This window comes from Rhineura floridana, chromosome 9, assembly GCF_030035675.1.
Source record: "Rhineura floridana isolate rRhiFlo1 chromosome 9, rRhiFlo1.hap2, whole genome shotgun sequence".
Lineage (NCBI taxonomy): Eukaryota > Metazoa > Chordata > Lepidosauria > Squamata > Rhineuridae > Rhineura > Rhineura floridana.
In genome coordinates, this window is record NC_084488.1 from 122,252,354 (window position 1) to 122,276,115 (window position 23,762).

The following is a 23,762-nucleotide window of genomic DNA, read 5'->3' on the forward strand; positions in this document are numbered from 1 at the left end:
CCTGTGACCCTACAGATGTTGTTGGACCCCATTTCCCATCAGCCCAAGCCATTATGGTCAATGGTCAGGGATGAAAGGAGCTGTAGTCCCAACAACCTCTGGCAGGCCACAGCTTCCCCATCCCTGATAGAGGAGTTCCCAACCCTTTTGGCCAAGTTCCTCTTTAAAGTCTGGAAGAGAATACAGCCTTGACTTGCTGAAGGTCCCAGGTTCAAATCCCTCAAATCTCCAGTTAAAAGGATATCAGGCAGTAGAGATGGTGGGGGGACTCTGCCCAGGACCTTAGAAGAGCCACTGCTACTCAAGGTGGACTAGATGGATCCATGGCCAGATCCAGTATACTGCAGCTTTACATGGTGGATAGGAAGGATGTAGGTCAGCAGAAGAACATACGCTGTGCATGTCAGAAGAGAGCCAGGTTCAATCCCAGCATCTCCAGGGTGAAAGGACTGCAGGTGTCAGAGCAGGGAAAAGCCTTCGTTTGGGAGCATAGGAGAGCTTTTGCTGGGCAGATTAGATAGCACTGAGCTAGACAGACTAACAGTACTAGTCAGCAGATGGCAACTTCACCTGTTCATATGCAGAATTCCCGATTCCACTTGCACATGGCATCAACTATTTCAGCAGCGCCCCTCACTCTGTCTCACCCAGGCATGGCTGCCGTTTAAAACTATCGTACATATTTTGTTGGCCTGAGATATGGAGGCTTGGAAAGAGAACACATGCAGAGGATGGATCCTGGCATGTAAAAACAAAAGCGTCTCCAGAATTTAAAAGCCCAAAGGCTTTAAACTGATGGGGAAACCCCCCCGAGTCATTTTGGTCAAAGCACAGGTTGGATAAAAAAAAGGCATTTGGCGAGAGCCTCTTTTCAGCCAAAATCCCATATCTCCACTGAAATCAGATGAAATTTGCCATCTACTCCTATTTCCAACGATTTGCTGTAACTGCTTTCAGCATCTTTACCCAGTTTAGGGATATTGGGGGGGGTATTTTATGCTTGTGGCTAATCTGGCAGCAATTCAAGGTCTGTAGATGGAAACCGCAGGAAATATTTCATTGCCACTAACAATCCAATGTATGTGCTTAACACTCTCCCCCTGCCCTGCCCCACAGGTCACCCATGGAAGGCTGGCTGGTTGGGAAAGAAAGAGGGGTAGAGAGATAAACCACTTACCGTTTTATAAAGCTGAGCCTTTAAACGATTCGTAGAATAGTCAGATTTTCTCTTCTCTTCTTCTTTTCTTTTTCGAACTTCAGGCAGCTGCTCATAGATACTAACAGAATAACGATAAAATGAAGAAATGTGAAGAAACTGCTCCCCAGTGAACCCTTGCTTAGCATCCCTACAGTCAGTCCTGCACTGCTGAGTCAGTGGGGGTGATCTCTTCGGTACTCAGGGCCAAAACACGGACCTGGAGGCTCTCATGAAATCTGCTGCGTCCTAAAGTTGGTCAAGAGACTAAAGTGTGGGTAGTGCTCTTGCAGTTATTCACTTTGGCCAATGCCAGGATGAAACCCTTCCAGACAAATCCCAAATTCAGGATCTGCTGTGGGCTCAAATTTCAACAACGGATCCCTCTTTCAGGAAGCAACCTGTCCCAGTGGTGGTCTTCCAACTAACCGGATTTGCTAGCCTCATGGAAACAAGGCACCAAACATAAATGAAGAAGAGAAGTGGCAATGATTACCCGGCTCTAAGAAGTAGCGTCAATCCCTTCTACAGAAGGATGGGCAAGGTCCCTAAGTCCAATGGCCTCATAAAGCTATCTGGCAGCAACAACTGCTTTAGGGGGCTCCAGCAACACCCAGGATTCCCGCTGTCAGTGCTGGGCTACAGGCACCTGTCCAGTGGGAGCCAGAAACCAGGAATCAAGTCAGAGGGCAGACCTGGAAGGTCAAGCCAAGGGGTCAAAGCCAGGAAATGCTTACTGCGGCCCAAGCAATTTCCCAGCCTCAACAGGGAGTTTTTATAGCTCCTCCTGGTGAGGAGAATGGCCAGCCTTGGTAGGTGGAACCACTTCCATACTCAGGTTTCCATTTACTTTCTAGGAAGAAGCTGCAAGCCACAGTCCTGGCGGTTCCCCACACAGGGCAGATATGCACAGGGCTGTGCTTCTAGCTGCACTGTCTCCCAAAGCCTCCCTGCCAAGAGGAAGGAGAAGAAGTAAAGAACCTGGCACATGTTGGAGGAAAAAGAAAGTATTGTTGAAATGCTGCAGAAATGAAATAAAGAGCAATTAGTCTTACACAGGAGAATGGCTGTGGATCACTCCCAGTTCTTTCCTTAAAATACACCCTAGATTCCCAGATCCAGACATGAAATATCTATCAAGTCCCTTTTACAACTCTAGCAGTTAAAAGGAATGAATTTGTTAAAAAGAAAGAAAGAAAATTAGCTGGTTCAATATTAAGTATTGCAGAAAAGAGTAAAACAGCTCATTTAGAATAGATACAGGATGTTTCCCTCGGCGAGTACATTCTTACCACATCATCTGTAACTAGTCCTCCCTGTCCAGTACCTTGGTTCTCTGCCTGTTCTCTCCTTCTATGCAAAATACTTATTTGGAAAATTGCCAGAAATAAACAAATGAAGTCAGTTTGAATGGGCAATCGGCCTTTACAACATACCATAAACAAACCTCCATCCGACATTTAAAATACCGAGGCTAAAATATATCCAGAGCTATAAAGATTTGTGTTCTTGAAGCACGTTCGCATAGGAAATTGCAATTTAAAAGGAGCTGCACATTCTCGGAAGGGATAAAAAAACCTAAGTTACCCATTTATGCATTAAACATCTCCCGCTGGGTCTTAAAGAGCTGCTCCAACGACAGCACAAGGCAAGGGCCTCAAATAAATAACTGAGGATGCTATTAAAGCATAGAAAATGCATGGGACACAATCCAGTAGGAAGCCGTTATGCACATTCATTTCAATGGAGTTTGTGAGGAGAACATAACAGACCAAAGGCCCGCCTAGTCCAATGGCCAACCAGGTGTCTCTAGGAAGCTTGCAAACAGGACCTGAGTGCAACAGTGTTCTCACCACTTGCGACTTCCGGCAAATGGTATTCAGAGGCATATTGCCTCCCAACAGTGGAAGTAGAAGATAGACTTTTCCTCCAGGAATTTGCCTAAGCCTCTTTTAAAGTCATCCACATTGGTGGCCATCACTACCTCCTGTGGGAGTGAATTCCAGAGTTTAAGTATGTACTGTGCAAAGTACTTTTGTCTCTCCTGAATCTTCCAACGTTCGGCTTCACTGGATGGCCCAGAGTTCTAGTATTACGGGAAAGGGAGGAAAGCATCTCTCCTTGCACTTTGTCTCTGCCATGCATAATTTTGTATTTATTTATTTTATTATTTATTCAATTTCTATCCTACCCTTCCTCCCAGTAGGAGCCCAGGGAGGCATCTCTATCATGTCTCTTACTTGCCTTTTCTCCCCAAATGCTACAACCTTTCCTCATAAGGAAAGTTGCTCCATCCCTTTGATCATTCTGGTTGCCCTTTTCTGAACCTTTTCCAGCTCTATAGCGTCCTTTGTCAGGGGAGGGAAGTGAACTGTACACAGTATTCCAAGGGTGGTCACACCATGGATTTGCATAACAGCATTATAATATTGGCAGTTTTACGTTCAATCCTTTCCCTAATATGGAATTCACCTTTTTCACAGTGGCAACACACTGGGCTAACATCTTCATCGAGCTATCAATCCCAGGGTCAGTCACTGCCAGGTCAGTTTCATTAGTGCAGGTGTGAGGAACATGAACCCATGTTGCTGAACTACAACTCCCATCAGCCCCAGCAAGCATGGCCAATGGCCAGAGATGATGGGAGTTGAAATTCAGCAACATTTGGAGAGTCAAAGATTTCCCACACCTGCTTTAGCGTATATGCAAAATTAGGGGTTTTTTTGCCCAAATGTTCATCCTTTTACATTTGCTTACATTGAATTGCCTTTGCCATTTTACTGCCCAGTTCACTGAGTTAGGATAGGATAGATTCTTTTTGAGCTCCTCACCATCCATTTTTGTTTTCACAACCCTGAACAATTTGGTAGCAAACTTGTCTACCCCTAACTAAGGGGTCATACCCCTCTTCTTCAGACACCTCATCCACCAATCTCTCTGCCTCTTTCAGCTTCTCCAAGTCAGTCAACTTGGCCTTAAGGAAATTAACTGCCTGCTAGATTGTATCACATATAAATTAAGGGTAGAGAAATTATGCCTTTTGGATTTTCAGGCACCAAAATATATGGGACCTACCATGTGCCTTGTTAATTTTCTAACTTGTACAGATTAAATGGAATATGGAAGAACTCCTGCATCATTTATAATATTTATTCATATTTGTCCATACACAAAAATACAACAGAGCTGTCCTCTGAGAAGGACAATCAAAAACTAGCCTTACCGTTTGGATCTCTGAACCATTTCATTCTTGGAAATTGCTCTTTTCCTCTGTAGAGCCCTGTAGTCTAAACAGAGGGGGGAAACTGTTGAATAGAGCACAATTCAAAACTTTAATGTGCCAGACAACTGATGTTCTCCTCCCACAAGCTGCTGTGCCAAGACAGTAGCTCGTAAGACCTGATGGTGTTAAGAGAGTGGACCATGGTGAGGACATCAGTCCTCAGCACTGAGGTCTTGTGCTTCCTTTCATCCTCTGATGCAGAGGGCATTGTGCCAATCTGACAGAGAGTGGGCTCCTTCCTCCTGTCCCTTTTTGGACCATAGGAACCACAGAGGCCAACACAAAGCTTAACAGTCACAGCTAAAAGTAAGGGAGAGGGTGGGGACAGAGCTAACAAGCTTCTCGAAGGAAGGGCCACAGGTCAGCTACAGCAGTATTTTGCATACAGACTATAACATGGGAACTGTTCTTGTGCAACACTATTCTTTTTTTAAAAAGAAAAGAAAGGGAAGACTCAGGATTCACTGCCCCACTAATCCTAAGAACAATCCTGTAAAGTAGCCAGTGTTGTTATCCCCATAGTACCTGGGGCTGAGAGATACTACTTTGCTTAAGGCCACCCAGACAAACACATAGTACAGATAAAATGTTGGACAGAGAACTTCCTGGCTCCCACCTCACACTTTTAGCCACTACACTAGACCACTCCATAGCCTTACCTACATTTGTTCCTAGTCCCAAATGGCAATGTGGCCTATGGACTAGAGGGTGATGGGAAGACGGGGGAGGCCTGGGTGCTTTGAGCTTGCACACACCTTGTATTTTACTCTGCAACTACTGCCTTCACTTTTCCATAGCTGCCAGCCTCTTCGTTTGTCAATGGCTAGAACTATTCACAGAAAAGTAGAGAAGATTCCTGCATTGAGCAGGGGGTTGGACTTGATGGCCTTATAGGCCCCTTCCAACTCTACTATTCTATGATTCTAAGACTCTATAGGGTAAAATGCAGCCAAACTCTCTACCTTCAGGGAAACTTTACTACACTGACTTCTCTGCCAAGGATACTCATTTCCTACACAATGAAAAGGATTTAAAGGCATGTTTTACGGCACACTCTTAGTTCATGTAGTAACATCCAGCACACTGGGGCTAGCTGTTGCTTCAAAGCCGATTATGGTTGCTTTAGAATGTATCCAAAACAGTCCCCCAAGCTGCACACTGAAGATTTGATTGTCTGGTAAAGAGCAGGCAATCTCTCAGGGACATCTCTTAGTCACAGGTGGAGGCCTTTTTTATTTGGGGTTAAAATGGGACAGCTCTCCAAGACCGCAGTACACTTTCCAATAATTTTCATTAGCCTTTTCTGAATGTAATCTACATATATTTACCTGATGCTAAGTCCTACAGAGAGAAACAAGATGTGTCTATCAAATAGTGGTACAGAAACATATCATGTCCATGACCCAAATAAGCAATATAAATATGCAGGAGAGAGCAGCACACACAGCCAGTTTTGCTTGCTATTAATGCTATGGTAGTTTCCACTGCCAAACTTAAGGACATATAACAAGCCCTGCTGGATCACGCCCAAGGCCCATCTAGTCCAGCACCCTGCTCTCACAATGGCTAACCAGATGCCCTGATGGGGAGCCCATGGGCAGGACACGACCACAGCAGTGCTCTCCCCACTTGTGATTCCCAGGAACTGGTCTACAGAGGGGGTGTTACAGAAACAAGCTGCTTCTTTAACGCAGTAGTTTGCCTCTCCAACAGTAGAAACTTTGTCCAACCACTTCTTTGGCCCGGAGCCCACATATATAATTTGGAGGTACCTCTGTTAGGAAGATGGTAGCTTCTTCTCTCTTCATGAGGATTAAATAATTCTTCTCTTGCACCCTGGAGCATGCTCTGTAGTTTCCTTTCTTCCATGATTAGCTTGAGGCGTTTCACACGTTCCCCAGAGCTGGAAATGAAATCAGGGCGGTGCAGTGCAAGAGACTCCTAAGTTGGAAAATTAAATGATTTAGTTGGTTCAGAACCTCCAACTCAAGTCTGCAGAAATGTCAAAAATAGCTAACCCAATAACAAAGCACTGAGAACATGCCACAGAAAATGAATTACCTTGCAATGTACAGAATACTGCATTATAAAGCCAGAGATCTTTCTGTGAGTCTTGTTAACAAATGCTTTGCTCTTGGACAGACAGAAAGATAATAGACTGGGAATAAGTGCAGCTACATATTTGTAAAAGGGATAAATAATTAAGCTTAAACACGCTGGAGAGAGCAGGCACAAGGAACAAAAAAGCCTCTATGCAATAGCGGAGGCCACTCAGTGATTGTAAATGAAATGGATAGATGAGAAAATTAACACAGTTCAATATTAGTCTTGCAGAATGGGGTTCACAGGAGCCTGCTGGTTGCAAGATCTGCCAAAAGGGCAATGGGAGCACAGCTGAGAATATTTTTCCCATCCTTACTACCCTCGTGCTCAATTTCAGCCTTTTGCCATCAGAAGAGTGATGACAAGGGCAGGAAGCTCGAGAACCATTTCATTTGGACTGAGGACAGGGAAAATAAGTCTGAGTCTTATTTTCTCTATTGTGGCATTTGAACTGCATGGGTTTGTGCAACCCTGACTTTCTTCCTTGCTGCCCAGCATAAGCATGCAGCACACTGGCAGCAAAAGGGCGTTGCTAGCACCAGCCTTTTCCTACCGACGCACACCATGCTTATGCTGGGTGCTAAAGGAGTGGCCCCTCCTCAGCACCCAGCACAAGAGCTGGCCCTTGGGGCCATTTGTGTTGTGCACCCCTACCTGAGAACCAGAGTGGAAGAGAAACCAAAACAGGTTCTATTCTATTCCTGCCTAGCACCTACAGTGTCTCTCTCTCATATTTTAAAGAGGGAAGGGAAAAGACACACACACACAGCACCACACATGCTGCTTCTCTTAAGCTAGTAAGTGGTTGAATTCATCTGACATCTAAAGCACTCACAAAATGGACAGCCAAAGCCAGACAAGCAGTCCAAAAGCAGAGCCTGGATTTTACCTGCAGGGTCATTTTCACAAAAGGTGGGGGTGGCTTATTCTCAACGTCTCTCGCTGGAGCCATCAGACACACCTGGAGACCACTGTGATCCTCAAGCCAGTTTTTCTCTCGGAGGGGCTCTCGCCAAGGCTTTGGGTTGGGCAGAGCTTCAAACCATGAGAGACCAGAATCAGGAATAAAGCTGGATCCATTTCCTTTGTTGGAGTCAGATTTTAAATCCTCTGCTGGAACAAACCAAGAGACTCCTGGGGCAGGGAGAAGAAAGGAATGTAGCTTGAAATGTTCATTCTTTGCAGAGTTTACTTACAAAGGACAGGAATGCACAAGCATGGAGGAATGTACCTTTTGTTTCGGCCTGTCGCCTGCAACTGGAAAAGGTCCAAGACAACATTCAAAGTAGGCATACGCACAGCACAGTCGCATATACACACGTGTTACTCTGCATAATGTGTTCTGATTCCCAAAGTGTTTTTGCAAGGATAAATATGGCAAAGAACAAAGAGTGAAGGAAGAGAGTGGAAAGAACACACAACCAAGTACAACATTTTAGTGCTTTGCAATCTTATCTGGTCTTTGCAAAGATTTTGGCCAATAACAAAGTGGTCTTCCAGAGACAGAACACTATTACTGAATCAGTATTTATTATGCATTATTACCACTGTGTCTTAATTTTGTTTGCTTGGGTTTCAGTATTTGTTCTTTGTTCAAAGGATCCTTCAAAAAGAACATCGCTTGAAACAGGTGCATCAAGAGCAGCCAGCAAGGAGAGGCAGACATCTAGCCTCCTGGAACTGGCATCACCGTGGCTCACTGGGAGAGAGAAGGGGAAGAGGTCGTTGCTGTGGGGACACACTGGTGGAGCCATCCTAGCACTCCTAGCAGCATGTCTGCAGAGTGGTGGCCTCCCTGCCACCTCTTCCTCTCAGGAAGCTGCAGTGACACAGGCTGGGACGCCTATCCCCGCCAGCCACTATTGATGTGGTTCTTGAAGTACAATATATTCATTCTTCTGTCTTGTATCTGAGAATCCCTCCCCTGATCCCCCCTTTTTTTAACCACTTAAAGCAGGGACTGGACTATGATGAGCTGCATTCTCTAAAACAAGAAGTGAGAAGGAATAAAAACCAATGTAGAATAGAAAAGTAAATGCAGAGGATATTGGATCTACTGGCAAAGTACGGTCAAAGCTAAGGAACAAATGTTTTCCTCTCATGCAGTGTTTATTTAAAACATCTTGCTCAATATAGTTTTAATCAATGTGGTATTTCGTAGCTTTAGGAGACAGGCAGCAGAAAAATTCCCAGATCTTCACATGATTAAGCTAAACCTATTTGCTTCTGGGCTCGATTCAGACTGCTGATTATCATCTTTAAAATCTTCCATTGTTTGGGTTACCAGAAGGACTTTCTTCCACGCCTGCATGCTGCAGCCACCAAGGGAGGACCACATACATGCCATGCCTTTGAAGAAGTGGAGGACATAAGACCAGGCAGAGACTAGGCCGTGGAATTCACTGGCCCAGAAGATGTGGAAGGGCCCCTCACAGGGGGTATTTTGGCAGCAGTTGAAAGATCCTTTGATGAGTTGCACTGTCTCCCTCTAATATTGTTTTTGTTGGTTAGAAACATAGGAAGCTGCCTTATATTTTATTATTTATTAAATTTATATCCTGCCCTTCCTCCCAGAAGGAACCCAGGTAGCAAACAAAAATACTAAAAGCACTTTAAAACATCTTAAAAACAAAAGATCTTTAAAACAAACAACTTTAAAAAATCTTAAAAAGCAGTTCCAATACAGATGCAGACTGGGATAAGGTCTCTGCTTAAAAGGCTTGTTGAAAGAAGGTCTTCAATAGGTGCCGAAAGGATAACGGAGATGGCGCCTGGCTAATATTTAAGGGGAGGGAATGCCAGCACTCAGGTGCCACAGCATGAAAGGCCCACTTCCAGTGTTGTGCAGAACGGACCTCCTGTTAAGATGGTACCTGCAGGAGGCCCTCACCTGCAGAGCACAGTGATCGACTGGGTGTATAAGGGGTTACACTGAGTCAGACCACTGGTCCATCTAGTTTAGCACTGTCTACACTGACTGGCAGCAGCTCTCCAGGATCTCAGAAACGGTTCTCTCCCAGCCCTACCCAGAGATGCCAGGGACTGAACCTGGGAGCTTCTGCATGAAAAGCAGGTGCTCTGTCACTAAGCTACAGCCCAGCCAATGGTTAAAGGGGTTTTGCTGCTGCTCAGTTATTATTTTATTCTTCGTTTATTGTTTTAGCATGATTTTATGCTTTGTAGGTTTTGTTTGCTGGTCTGACATCCCTTTTGAGGGCCAAAGATGTGGAATATAAATAATTATTATATAAATTAAATAAAGTAAAATGAGGCCGCCTGCGGTGGTGTAATTTTGAGCTCTTTTTCTTTCTGGCCTGAACTTAGCATGCTGCTGCGCTAAAGTTTAAGACAGCAGTAGCATCAATATCTACAGAGCTAGTGTGACTCCACAAGAAACCCAAGCAGCAAAGTTGAGGGCGGTGACGGTGGGGAATCAACCCAAGAGATGCCACTGGAGGAATGAGCCTCAGGGTGTCTTGCAATCAGATGCTGACCTGCACTTCCTGGATTAAACCAGGGATGAGGCCCTCCAATTCCCATCAGCCCCTTCCATTACAACCAATGGTAAGGGGTTATGGGAGTTGTAGTTAAACATCATCTGGAAGGCTGCAGTTTCCTCACCCTTGGATTAAGCAATGCAGCCTACCTGCCTTTGGTCAGTCTAGAGAGAAGAGAATGTGGCGATGAGGAGGAACATGAAATAGGAGTGCTTCCCCCCCTCCAATTTATTCATTTATTTATTTTGTAAAAGGTCAACTGGAATTTTCATCTGCATTATGCCTATCCCCAACTGCTAGAGATAGGCTAGATTCACAGAATTGTAGTTGGAAGGGGCCTATAAGGCCATCGAGTCCAACCCCCTGCTCAGGTTAGATGTGCTTTCAACACACCCTCATCTGTCTTGTCTTGCCCCAAGCCCTCTGCCAGCATTGTTTGCCTCCCCAGTGGAACTAAGGACTCACTCAGTAGATAGCCAAGAACATGCCTACCAATAGGGGCAGGAACTGTAGCACAGGTGGCTCTTCCCTACAGATCCCTGTATCAGGTGGCGGAGGGCCCTGGTTTTTTTATCCACCCTTGACTCCTTATGATGTGTGCACTCTCCCCGATTTTGTGTTCCTGACTGTCAGGTCTTATAGCAACACAGCAGTAACAGATAGAAGTACAGAGTGCCCTGCAAGTGCTTCCCCGTATCCAAAAGATGCAGCATTTGTCAGAGACCTTGCAGCCACTGCGGCTTGTTCCTTCTTGGCCTTTTTTCTGCAAGAAACCTGCTCGGCTGCCTCTTCTGTTTGCCCTTGCTTTCTGGAATGAGTCCATCTGACTGGGCAAATTCATACTCTGTTCCACTCTGTAGGTCTTGCCGCAGCCTTGCTTGGCTGGATGTTGGGGTGGGGAAAGTCAGGCCGACATCTCGAGTGTGCTTCTTCGTTGCACTGTTCACAATCTCAAAGTCTCCTGGGGTTCAAAAGAAAAGGATTTGACATCTTGATGCAGCATCAAGCAAGTTAGCTAAGATTACTTTGGGAGGACCCTTCCAGTATATGGCAGATATAGGCAGTGTCAAGCTTAAAAGACAACCACCACTCACCCTGTATAGCATCTCACCCAAGAGGAAGTCTTGCCCAAGCCACACCCACTGCCTACCCTTGAATAAGGAAGCAGGCCACGCCTGCTCCACAACAGAGGCAGATTCTAACCTGCTCCAACATCACCTGTAACAGTCTCACCCCCCCCCAATGTCATCCCTGGGCTCCTAAGCCAGCCCAACAGACAGCAACAAATAATGCTAATAAATACTTACAATAAAGCTAATAGACAAATGAGCTTCAGAGCCATTTGTTTCATTTTTCCTTCATCATACAGCATTTTAAAAATAGAGTAAAACTGTTTAATTTGGAGAGGGGGTAAACAGGCATCTAAACCTACAGCTTGTACATTTATTTCATGTTCTGAAAAAAAGCCTGCAGCTCATCCAAGTTAGCATGAAGCCTGCACAAACTATTATTACAGTGCAGAAGAATGAAGTTCAGAGGAACAGGCCTGTCAGTCTAATTTTGAACTTTATCTGGATGCAGTGGCTTTGACAACAGTTCATTAACTCCAGAACTTAAAAATAAAAAAGCCATCTTGCAATGAATGGGTGGATGCCAAGTCACAGCTGGAAGACATCCTGCATTTAATTCTGTGGCATTTTTATTATTTTTCTGGAATAGTTAGCACCCCATGTGAAACCTGCTCAAAGTTATTAAACAGAAACAAGATCTGAAAAGCTTCTCTTTCAATTTTATCTCAGTTTCTGAGTTTGAAGGAACTGGGCTTTGCTGTCCTGGACTGTGACTTTTTATGCGAATGCCTGTTTTTACCTGTTTGTTCACTGGGGATTGTAGAGTTAACCTGCCCAAATTACCTGGCCAGGCTGATCGCATGACCTGGCCTGGCAGCACAAATATCAAGACTGGGAAGCTGTCATTACATATGTGAGTAAAGTTACATCTCAGTCTGGGGGATCCATAACTTCCTGTGATCTCCTGGGATGGGGCATATGATCGACAAGAAGAATCTTTATGGCCACCCTGGAGTTTTTTAGTTCAAGGCCGGACTCCAGAGATAGCAAGCCTTTAGATCAAGATGGATCTCAGCATGATAAAGAAAAACTTGGTAAGCCCAGAGATAGTAAGGTTCTTCTGAGAGCCTGATGAGTTTAGGCACTGTTTAGAATAGAGCAAGTGGCTTGTGCTTAACCAGTTTTAATTTCCTTTTGCTCCAAAAGGATATTCTGGGTTTCTGTAATTTTGGGGCATTGCATTTCTTTCCCTATAACTTTTGCTTGGCTTAAACTCCATATCATTTCCATATTAGTAAACTCTTTGTTCATAAACCTGGTGTGGTCTCTCCTTATTTTCACTACCTACGCCTGAAGCCATAACGCCACGCCACCTCAAGAGTCTGTTTGATAAGGTGTGGCCTTGTGAAAGTATTTAAATCCTTATCTGGTGGCAGTAAGAACCTCAATCTCAGACTGAGCAGAGGGATACACTCTGTGTTGTGGGTGTATCTTCCTTCCCCAGGCATCCAGGAACCCAGAGTGGCTGGCTGTGGCCACCGCACCGAGCCTTTAGAAAACAGAACACTGGCTGACAAATTTGTACTGATAACCATAAACAGCAAAAATATATTTTTGTATAGAAACTAGAACCTCAGGACTTGCTGGCTATAAATCTGTAGAGCAAAGGAAGAGAGAGACTGCAGACTCCCCTTTCTTGAAGATTCTGAAGCATCATTACACAGTGACAAGGACTATGCATAATGAAGCATTGCATGTACACATACCAAAATTGTCAGAAGCAGTAGTCTACATACAGGATTTATGACTTCTGTGTATTAATTTTGTCATATGTGAAGCAGCTTTCATGTCAATTTTCTGAATATATGTATTTCCTTTTTCATATACGTTAGTCTGTTGAACAAGAAACCCTTGTATGGAGCCTGGCTCTCATCACTGAACATCTTGACAAAACCTGACTCTGGGATTTCAGCAGACACTTCTAGTTCATTTTTCAACCTCTAGAAGTTTATGAGTGAGAACAGGATGCTAGACTAGATAGGCCTCTCATCTGACCCAGCAGGACTCTCCATTATACAGCCACAAGAGTATATTATTGCCAGCATGTTAAATTGAAAATACCCCCATGCCATTCTGCTGCTTTCCATAAGCTCATTTCAAAACAAAAGCTTATAAAACTTAGTCTTGAACTCAGAAATGTTTGCTTAACAACCCTCTAGGTTTTTATGACGATACATAAAACACGCAGAGAATCTTGAGTTCAAAGTGTAAAACAAGAAGGAAAAAATCCAGACCCCTGTTGGGCTTTTTTCGGTCAGTGGTCTCATAATCTGTTGAAATTAATCAAAAATCAGCAATGTTCACAGAGTACATGTAATCCTATTACTGACCTTGCCCCATAATCCGACCTTCATCTTCTGCAGTTTAAAAGTTAAAAAAATGCATAGCTGATTTTTAATTAATTTAAGAAATTTAACATTGGACTACAGTGCAGTAATGCTCAGTAAGAACCAACTGTCAGTGTTCTAAAGCCAGACTCACAGATGATTGTCTTGGCTACTCAGGGGGCCACACCCACACCAGACCTTTATTCCACTTTAAACAGTCATGGCTTCTCCCAAACAATTCTGGGAAGTATAGTTTGTGAAGGGAGACTTGTTAGGAGATTCCTATTCCCCTGACAGCTCCAGTGACACCTCTTCTGGGGATTGTAGCTCTGTGAGGGGAATAGGGCATCTACTAGCAACTCTCAGCACCCTACACAAACTACACTTCCCGGGATTCTTTGGGGGAAGCCATGATTGTCTAAAGTGGAATAAAGGTTTGAAGTGGATGTGGTCAGGGACAGCTTTGGTTTAAATTTGGGCAGGAGACTACATATGTCTGCTGTAAAATAAAAAGGTGGGGAAAACCCTGAAAAGCAATGATACTGTTAACAAGGTTTTCCTTTTGGAAAGGGAAGGGGCTTTCACTCTGCCGAGTACCCATCCACCCAATCTCCTCCCCTCCCTCCCCCTACTCCTACTCCTCCCCCAGGTCAGTTTCACCTGTCCTATGCATGATTGTACAGGACTAAATCCCACTGAACTCAAAACACATGCAAATGATCAAATTTGCCCTCCCCTCCTCCTCCCTCCTATTCCCTCTCCTCTCCGCTCCCCTCCCCCTTCTATCTTCTCTCTTCTCCCTCCTTCTCCTCCTTTCTAATGGTCATTTTTACCTATCCTAACCATGATTGCACAGGAGAAAATCCCACTGAACTCATTAAGTATGCAAATGATCAGACCTGCCTTTCCCCTCCCCTCTCCTTTCCCCTCCCCTCTCCTTTCCCCTCTCTCCTTCTTCCTCCCCTTCCCTGCCCATTCCAGCCCTCCCCCCTTTTCTCCTCCTCCCCCATGGTCAGTTTCACCTATCTTAAGTATGATTGCACAGGGTAAATCCCACTGAACTCAATAAGCATACAAATGATCAAACCTGCCCTCCCTCTCCCCTCCTCCATCCCCCCACCCATGCCCTCCCCCACTGAACTCATTAAGCATGCAAATGATCAATCCATTCTCAGTAAACTTGCACAGGATCTCATTTCCTACCTCTCAGATTAAAAAGCAGAGAAATTCACTAATAGGCAAAAAACCCTTGCGGTTTAAGAATGTACCTATAGCCCACAGATATTTCTATCAAACTTTTAAAAGCAGGGAAATTGGGCAGCTATAGTGAATGCACCAGGGGAGCAGGAGACCTGACCTCCTCTCTATTGGACTGTACTACAAATTTGTCAAAATACAAACACAATTTGGGTTGGTCTTTAATAGCACAATCCACTTCCTGTGTAGCTTGGAATAATTTGATAATATGTGTCTGAGCATATGGTGAGTGGTGGCAACACTTGCAATCAGCCCAAATAACAGGAACAAGATATGTGCTGTGCTGGTCTTATTTTAGCAAGGAGGAAGCAACAATATTAAGACTCTTGATATAGTTCAGATGATAGCCAGTGTGGCACAGTGGTTAGAGTGTTGGACTACGACCTGGGAGACCAGGGTTCGAATCCTTACACAGCCATGAAGCACACTCGGTGACCTTGGGCCAGTCACTGTCTCTCAGCCTCAGAGGAAGGCAATGGTAAACCCCCTCTGAATACCGCTTACCATGAAAACCCTATTCATAGGGTTGCCATAATTCGGAATCGAACGCAGTCCATTTCATTTTATAGTTCAGATAGTCACTTTAAATATGTTTGATTTACTTTGCAATTTTAGTGAAGCTTCCTATGGTAAATCATTTTCTTTTGCTTCTGTTTCGTTTCTGTGAACATGTGAAGTACAGCAACACTTTGCAAAATTTACACTTAAAAACATCAAAAAACAATTGTGGAATAATGGCACAGACTATTCTTCAGAATAGTCTTCAATGGACATGAGGAGTGTCTCAGTTTACACAAGATAAAACAGTGGGAGGTGAAATATATTCTAGTAAATTTCTAGGTGTGCTCTATATTTTTAATTGACCATGCCCACCTTTCCTTAAGTGGAGTGGTTTAAGCATAGCAGGCTGAAAACATGCATCCTGGGAAGGCCGAGTATGTTTTTTCCAACAGTTATAGTCATTGCTGAAGTAGCAACATACTGTAATCAGTCTGATCTTACATCAAACTGCAGTTTCAGATTCAGCTGTTAATGAGCCCAAACTAGAAATAGAACATAACCTCCAGTTTGACACACAAAAGGCTGTCTTCACCATCCTATGACATTGACCAATAAAAAGAATTTGAAATGAATAAAAATAAATTTGACACAGATTTCTAGGATAATGAGAGAAATATCATTTTCTAGGTTAGATTCTCTGTAGAAGCAGTAGTTAATGCAGGAAAGAAGCAAAGTAAGAAGAACACCAACAAACTTACAAAAAATGTAATTCTCCATCTTTGGAGATGCAGGCCTGATTGCAGGTGTTATCACCACACACCATATGCTCAGAAGCACATATTACCAAAGATACACAGGAAGTGGATTGGACTGTGAAAGACCAATCCAAATTATGTTTGCATTTTGACAAATTTGTAGGGCAGTACAGTATCTCAGAGAGGAGGTCAGGTCTCCTGCTCCCCTGGTGGATTCACTATAGCTGCCCAATTTCCCTGCTTTTTAAAGTTTGATAGAAATATCTGTGGGCTATAGATACGTTCTTAAACTGCAAGTTTTTTTTAAACTATTAGCGAATGTTCTTAAAAGTGAGAAACTTGCTTAAAAAAGCACAAACTCCAGCGATGCTGTATCCTATAAGCCAAACTCCATGCTTGTTTTATGCAATGTGGAAATACTTACATCCCTCATTCTACCTCAGAGCAGGAGACTGAAGTACATGCCCTCTTAGATACTGGTGACTGTGCCTGGCTCCAGTTTCAGTAAGGGGTGTGTGTGAAAGTACTGCACAACTGTATAACGTGCCTCTGTTGTTGTACAAGCCTTGTTCCAGAACAGACATTACAGAACAGACATGGAGGAAAACTCACCTCATCAAATAAAGATCCAATGGAACGAGTCGGCTCTCTGATCCAAGGTTTATTACGAGGCCAGCGTTTAGAAAGCCCACAGTACGAAGAAAGGAACTGCCTGCTGATACTGAAGACGCCAGTACAGAGAAGGGGAGTGCTATTTCATGTGTTTAGTTTGTTATCCATGTTTGAAAGGATCTGAGCTGCAAAGATGTACAGAGAAAACTCTGCAAGCACACCTTGCTGACTGAAGTACCCACTAGACTCTGAAGAATATCTCAACAAAAAGACAAGAGCAGCTACGTAAAGGTGGATTCTGAATCTGAGCTACTCACCTGCTTGAACAGCCTTGTTTAACATCCGCCTGCTCCGCTTGTTACTGAGAGCAGGGCTTGGTCCGTGGGAGCTGCTGATGGTAGAAACTGAATCTGATGAAATGAAAGAGTCTGTTGCCTAAAGGAAAGAATCAGGCAGAAGCGCAAGGACTTCAGAGGATTGTAAGTTAATTTCTCATTGTTCAGAATCAGATCAGACAGTCTCCCTCTCCCTCCCCCCACATACGCCATCACATTGGTTCTGAAAAACCACCTAGGTAGTCTTTAGAACACTATGCCCACTAGACATTCCCTTGGAAACTGGCACTTCAGTGGCCACCACAAGGGTGAAGGAATTATCCCCCAATATTTATTTATTTATTTATTTATTTAATTACATTTCTAGACCGCCGTATAGCAGAAAGCTCTCAGGGCGGTGTACAACAAATAAAATCACAATTAAAATATGAGCAAGTGTGAAAAATATAATACAATTATAAAAACATTAAACATAATAAAAATCCAAAATAGAATTGCCATTGAGTTTATAAATTAAAATCCATATTAGGTTTAAAATTAAATTTAAAATGTTTAAAAAGCCTGGGCGAAAAGGTAGGTTTTTACCTGGCGCCGAAAAGATAACAAAGAAGGCGCCAGGCGTATCTCGTCTGGGAGGGCATTCCATAGTTCGGGGGCCACCACCGAGAAGGCCCTAGATCTAGTTGTTGATCTCCGGGCCTCTTTATGAGTTGGGACCCGGAGAAGGGCCTTCGACGTCGAGCGTAGTGAACGGGTAGGTACATAGCGAGAGAGGCGTTCCACCAGGTATTGCGGTCCGATGCCGTTTAGGGCTTTATAGGTAAGAACCAACACTTTGAATCTGGCCCGGAAACATATCGGTAGCCAGTGCAGCTGCGCCAGGACAGGTGTTATATGGTCAAATTTCTTTGTCCCAGTGAGAACTCTGGCCGCAGCATTTTGCACTAGCTGAAGTTTCCGAACCGTCTTCACAGGTAGCCCCACGTAGAGTGCATTACAGTAGTCCAATCTAGAGGTTACCATAGCATGGATAACTGAGGCGAGATTCTCCCTGTCCAGATAGGGTCGTAGTTGGGCTACCAGCCGAAGCTGGTAGAATGCATTCCGTGCCACCGAGGCTACCTGAGCCTCAAGTGACAGGAGAGGATCTAATAAGACCCCCAAACTACGTACCTGCTCCTTTAGGGGGAGTGTAACCCCATCTAGGGCAGGTCGAACGTCAACCATCTGGGCAGAGGGCCCTCCCACCAACAGCATCTCAGTCTTGTTAGGATTGAGTTTCAGTTTATTAGCTCTCATCCAGCCCATTATCGCGGCCAGGCAGCGGTCTAGTACATCAACAGCCTCACCTGACGAAGATGAAAAGGAGTAGTAGAGCTGCGTATCATCAGCATATTGCTGGAAACGCACTCCAAAACTCCTGATGACCTCACCCAGCGGCTTCATATAGATATTGAAAAGCATGGGGGACAGAACTGAACCCTGCGGGACCCCATATTGGAGTACCCAGGGACTCGAGTAATGTTCCCCCAGCATCACCTTCTGGAGACGATTCCCGAGATAGGAGCAGAGCCACCGCCAAGCAGTGCCTCCCACTCCTAAATCCGTAAGTCGCTCCAGAAGGATACCATGGTCGATGGTATCAAACGCCGCTGAGAGATCAAGGAGAACCAACAGAGTTACACTCCCTCTGTCTTTCTCCCGACAGAGGTCATCATACAGGGCGACCAAGGCCGTTTCTGTACCAAACCCCGGCCGAAAGCCCGATTGAAATGGGTCCAGATAATCAGTTTCATCCAAGAGAGCCTGGAGTTGGCGAGCGACCACACGCTCTAGGACCTTGCCCAGGAATGGAACATTTGCTACCGGCCTATAGTTGTCCAAATTATCAGGGTCCAAGGAGGGTTTTTTTAGGAGCGGTCTCACCACCGCCTGTTTCAGGCAGGGTGGGACCACTCCCTCTCGTAAAGAGGCATTAATCACCTCCTTGGCCCAGCCGGCTGTTCCATTCCTGCTAGCTTTTATTAGCCATGAGGGGCAAGGATCCAGAGCAGAAGTGGTCGCCCGCACCTGTCCGAGCACCTTGTCCACATCCTCGAGCTGTACCAACTGAAACTCATCCAGTAAAACAGGACAAGACTGTGCTCTGGACACCTCATTAGGATCAACTGCTACAATAATGGAGTCAAGGTCCCGGCGGATGGTCATGATCTTATCACGAAAGTGTCGCGCAAACTCATTACAGCGGGCAATTGATGGTGTTATTGCGTCCTGGGGACCAGAGTGTAAAAGTCCCCGGACAACTTTATAAAGTTCCGCTGGGCGGTTAAGAGATGACTGAATAGAGACAGCAAAGTATTGCTTCTTTGCTGCTCTCACTGCCTTCACATAGAGTTTGGTAGAGACCCTCACAAGTGCATGATTACAGCCGTCGGGAGTTCGCCTCCATTTGCACTCAAGCCGTCTCCTTTCTTGCTTCATCACTCTTAGCTCCGGGGTAAACCAGGGAGCCAATTGAGCTCTGCAACGGAGAGGGCGCACCGGGGCGATCGTGTCAACTGCCCGGGCCATTTCTGTATTCCACAGCGTGGCCAGGGTTTCGACAGGACCGTCAATTCTATCAGCCGGAAAATTCCCTAGAGCCATCAGAAAACCCTCAGGATTCATTAGTCTCCGGGGACGGACCATCTTAATTGGTCCTCCACCCTTGCAGAGGGGAGAAGACAATGTGAGTCTAAACCTTAATAGGCAGTGATCTGACCATGACAAAGGAATAGATGTAAAATTCCTCACTCTCAGATCACCATCCCCTAATCCAGAGGCAAAAATCAAGTCCAGAGTGTGCCCCAACACATGCGTAGGGCCAGTAGCAAATTGAGACAGCCCCATGGCTGTCATGGAGGTCATGAAGTCCTGAGCTGCTCCAGATAAAGCGGCCTCAGCATGAATGTTGAGATCCCCCAATACCAAAAGTTTGGGGGAACGCAACAATAGATCCGAGACCACCTCTGTCAGCTCAGTTAGGGAGGCTGTTGGGCAGCAGGGTGGACGGTACACCAACAGTATTCCCAGTCTGTCTCGCTGACCCAACGTTATGTGTAGACACTCTAGACCATTAGCCACCTGGATAGGGTGCCTAACAAGAGGGATGGAACTTCTATAGACCACAGCGATTCCCCCTCCCCGACCCTCGGATCTACCCAGATGCTGAACCGAATACCCAGGTGGGCACAACTGGGAGAGATTAATACCTCCCAGATCGCTCACCCAGGTCTCGGTAATACATGCCAGATCAGCCGCCTCATCCACAATTAGGTCATGGACGAGGGAGGTTTTATTATTTACTGATCTGGCATTGAAAAGTAGCAACTGGAGATCCGAGGGTTGGCTGATAGAACTACCAGCAATCCTGCGGGTGTGGGGAGGACCGGAACACGTCACAGCCACCAGTTGTCTGGGGCGAGTTCCCCTTAACTGGCATGTCCTACTCACAGCGCCATACCTCCTATTACCCGTCACTACACTAATAGGGGCCCCCTTTGGTCCTCCCTCCCACAACACTGTCCTCTTGCCCAGGCACATAATAAAAATAAAATAAATAATAAAACTCATGGCATATACACACAATCACACACTCACTCATACAACCCACTCATACATTCAGACAGCACATCTTGTTGATGGCTTCCAACCTGGATAAATGTATGTTGCTTAGTGGCAAAATAGGAAAGAAAAGTGATTGGCTGCCATTTGGGGTGAAACCCTACTATAACGGTGTGCACAATGCCCCTCTTCATCATGCTGTCCTTATGCATAGTCTGAAGTAGTACAGCTACTGCAAAAGAACTAAAGGACAATGTGGCTGATATATCCATATTCTCACAGCGGCCTTAACTCAGCACCTCCAGTGCAGATGTGGGGTCTCAATGCATTCACAGAGCACAGAAAGAACAAAGGCTGCCCATTTGCTTCAGTGCCGGGAAAGTCCCGTGTCTGCATGGTGGGAAGAGGCTTTGTAAACAGCAGCAGCAGAGGGATCAGAGAGGAAGACAGAGCATGTGCATGCACGTGTGCAGTGGAGGAAGGGAATGATGGAAAAGTAGATGGAGATTCTCATGAGGTGTGGGAGAGGCTTAGGAATGAGATCTAGAAGCTGATGCAGAGAGTGACAGAAAGCCAAAGTAAGAACGAGATAAGAGACACAATGGGTAGCGATGGGTGAGGAACAGCCACACCTTGAAGCTAAAAGAAAGTATCTGTATCTTCCACCTCAAGGAGAAATTAATGCATCCATTGCACAAACATTCTACAAAGTTTGAAGAGTTTTATGAAGTCTGTCTAGTTTATTCTCATCCTTCCCTCAGTAGCCCTTTTCAAGCCATGGCTATCTTCCTCTGGGGCAATCTTTCAAATCCAAGATCTGCTATTGCACATCCAACTCTGTCATCCTTCTTCCCACAGGGAGAAATATGTCCTTTTTCCTCGAGCCCTTGCTTGAACTCTAAATCATTCATCTCTTTTTCATCCCTTCTCTGAATCCTCTCCACATTTTTGCTACTCCTCTTAAATTGCTGAGCTGGCAATTCAGACACCAATCCGGATATTGTGATCCATCTGACACCTAATCAGCAAGGAGAGCAATCACCTGAAAAAACTAACATGGATACTTCTGCTTATACATGCTCATAATGCTGACTGGTTCACATTTAGGGCACCATCCACCCATGACTCTGAGGTCAATGCTACTCAGATTATGGGATGACCCAGACCATCCTTCAATTTGCCACTGCAGGGCCATCAACGGACCTATGCTGTTTGACGTTCCTGGTGTCCCTGATGCAACATCTTTTTACGATGCTGGACAGATACAAGCACGGAAATGTGTGCCTTGCCAACAGGCTATCCTAGAGGATGGAGAGCACACGAATGCCATGTGTTGCCCACATACCCCTCCTGCGCTCTGCCCAAACTCATTGCTGACCTAGAATAAAAAAATAAGTAAGATCAAAAAGACACAGTAGCCCAGACTGGGATACTAGCAACTGACAGAAGCAGGAGACAATGATGGGGTGGGGTGGGGGAGAAAGAGAAAGAGAGGATCTGAAGAGAAAAAGAAAAGGCCCTGCACAGCCACGGTCCATCAAAAGAGCAGCAAGCCCCTCACTAATAGTCTCTGAGCGCAGTCAGTCCCTACAACACATTTTGTAGCTATTCAGTCCCTTTTAACATTGAAACGGAGACAAATTGGGAAGGGAATTAAGAGACAGCCAATCACTAAGGTGGGGACTTTGACAGAAAATAAATTCCAAAAAGGTAGCCGTGTTTGCTGGTTTTGCTTTAACTGATCAAAGGCCCTGTGAGGCCAAAAAGGCTCACAAGCTTATCATGGTGTGAGTTTGCACAGGCAAAAACTGACTTCGTGCATCTGATACTGGTTTTCACTACAATAAATGGATCAATCACAAGGCTCTGTTGTTTTTGATAGCCAACAGTAGTGCATCCTTATCTTTTATAGAGAGGCTCTCTGCACTGCTCAAAGGGGCAGTATCTTTTCCCAAGGCTAAAATGAACTTAATTACATACGCATAAATGTACATAAATATGTAAACATAGGTTACCGTTGGTTAAATATAATGGCAATTATTCCTTTCTCATAATGCAGCAAGCAGCTATTACAACAACATTTGCCACATTCAATTTTACTAATTAGGAAACAGTACAGATTTTTATTCCTCTTACAGTAGTTCACATTCCTTTAAGTAATCTTTCATGCTAAAATCAAAATTGTAGAATGCGGAACAAAATGTGTGCTTATGCACACTCATTAGTCTCTGCAAATCAATCGAACGTTGAAATTTCCATTTCCACAGTCAAGCACCTTAATTCAACATGGATACACTCAGGCATGCAGCTATACTGGCTTGGGGTGTGTGGAGTAAGAGATTACTGTTATAAAAAGTTCGACAAGAAATTCATGGTGGATACAGTCACCTATATGGAAGCAAAGAGATACAATCTCAATGTATAATCCTGAAAATCCATGCATGGCAGTGTTATGTGAATGGCAGGGTAGGCCAGCCCATTTCATGGTTTGCCATCCTGGGGCAACTCTCGTCCTCGGTACCTGTAGCCAGCTACTACTGGTGATTACTAGTGACCGAGTAAGATTGTCTTCCAAAATAAGGTTGGTTGGAAGACGCCTGTGCATGAATTTGTTTTATGTGGGAAGATCGGCGCAGAACGATCAACACACAATCTTGACAGAAAAAGGCTTTGATCCAATGGCATGGGTACCAGATATCTGCTGCAGCCTTCATCTGCCTTCACAGCCGTTGTGACATACACATTGTTATCCTCCACCTGTTCTGCCGTTGAGGACATTCTTGGGTCGTTCTTTGTCTGGTTCCTCTCCCTTGACCTTACCGCCATGGGTGACCCTGCTGGGAGTACATGACTCCCGACAGCATCACTCACGGGGTTCATTGGAACACGCAAGCCCACTCACCACTACAAGGTGATGATCCAGCGAGGGGCAGCCAGCATGACTCCTTTTTTAAAAAAAAAAAAAGCAAGCTGCCTCATACCAAGTCAGACTATTCAGCTCAGCGCTGCCTAAACTGACTGGCACCAGCTCTCCAGCGCTGCAGGCAGGAGTCATTCCCAACTCTACCTGACAATGCCAGGGACAGAATGTGGGACCTTTTTTACAGGCAAACCATGTGCTCCCCACCAGTGAGCTGCAACCATAGTTGCAACCAAGAAAGAAG

The 23,762-nt window shown here is 44.9% G+C and overlaps 1 protein-coding gene across 3 annotated transcripts in view; it reads right to left on the reverse strand.

Moving 5' to 3' along the window:
- ALMS1 (ALMS1 centrosome and basal body associated protein) overlaps positions 1-23,762 on the reverse strand; it is a 105,789-nt gene that overhangs the window by 3,757 nt on the left and 78,270 nt on the right. For 2 of the 3 annotated variants that reach the window (XM_061583566.1, XM_061583568.1), the window contains 6 exons: positions 16,978-17,095; positions 10,803-11,039; positions 7,471-7,715; positions 6,251-6,419; positions 4,419-4,482; positions 1,178-1,277 (listed from right to left, as the gene is read on the reverse strand). In XM_061583566.1, coding sequence (XP_061439550.1) covers positions 1,178-1,277; positions 4,419-4,482; positions 6,251-6,419; positions 7,471-7,715; positions 10,803-11,039; positions 16,978-17,095 — 933 coding nt within the window. The remainder of the gene's footprint in view (positions 1-1,177; positions 1,278-4,418; positions 4,483-6,250; positions 6,420-7,470; positions 7,716-10,802; positions 11,040-16,977; positions 17,096-23,762) is intronic. The other variant, XM_061583567.1, reaches the window with a different exon arrangement.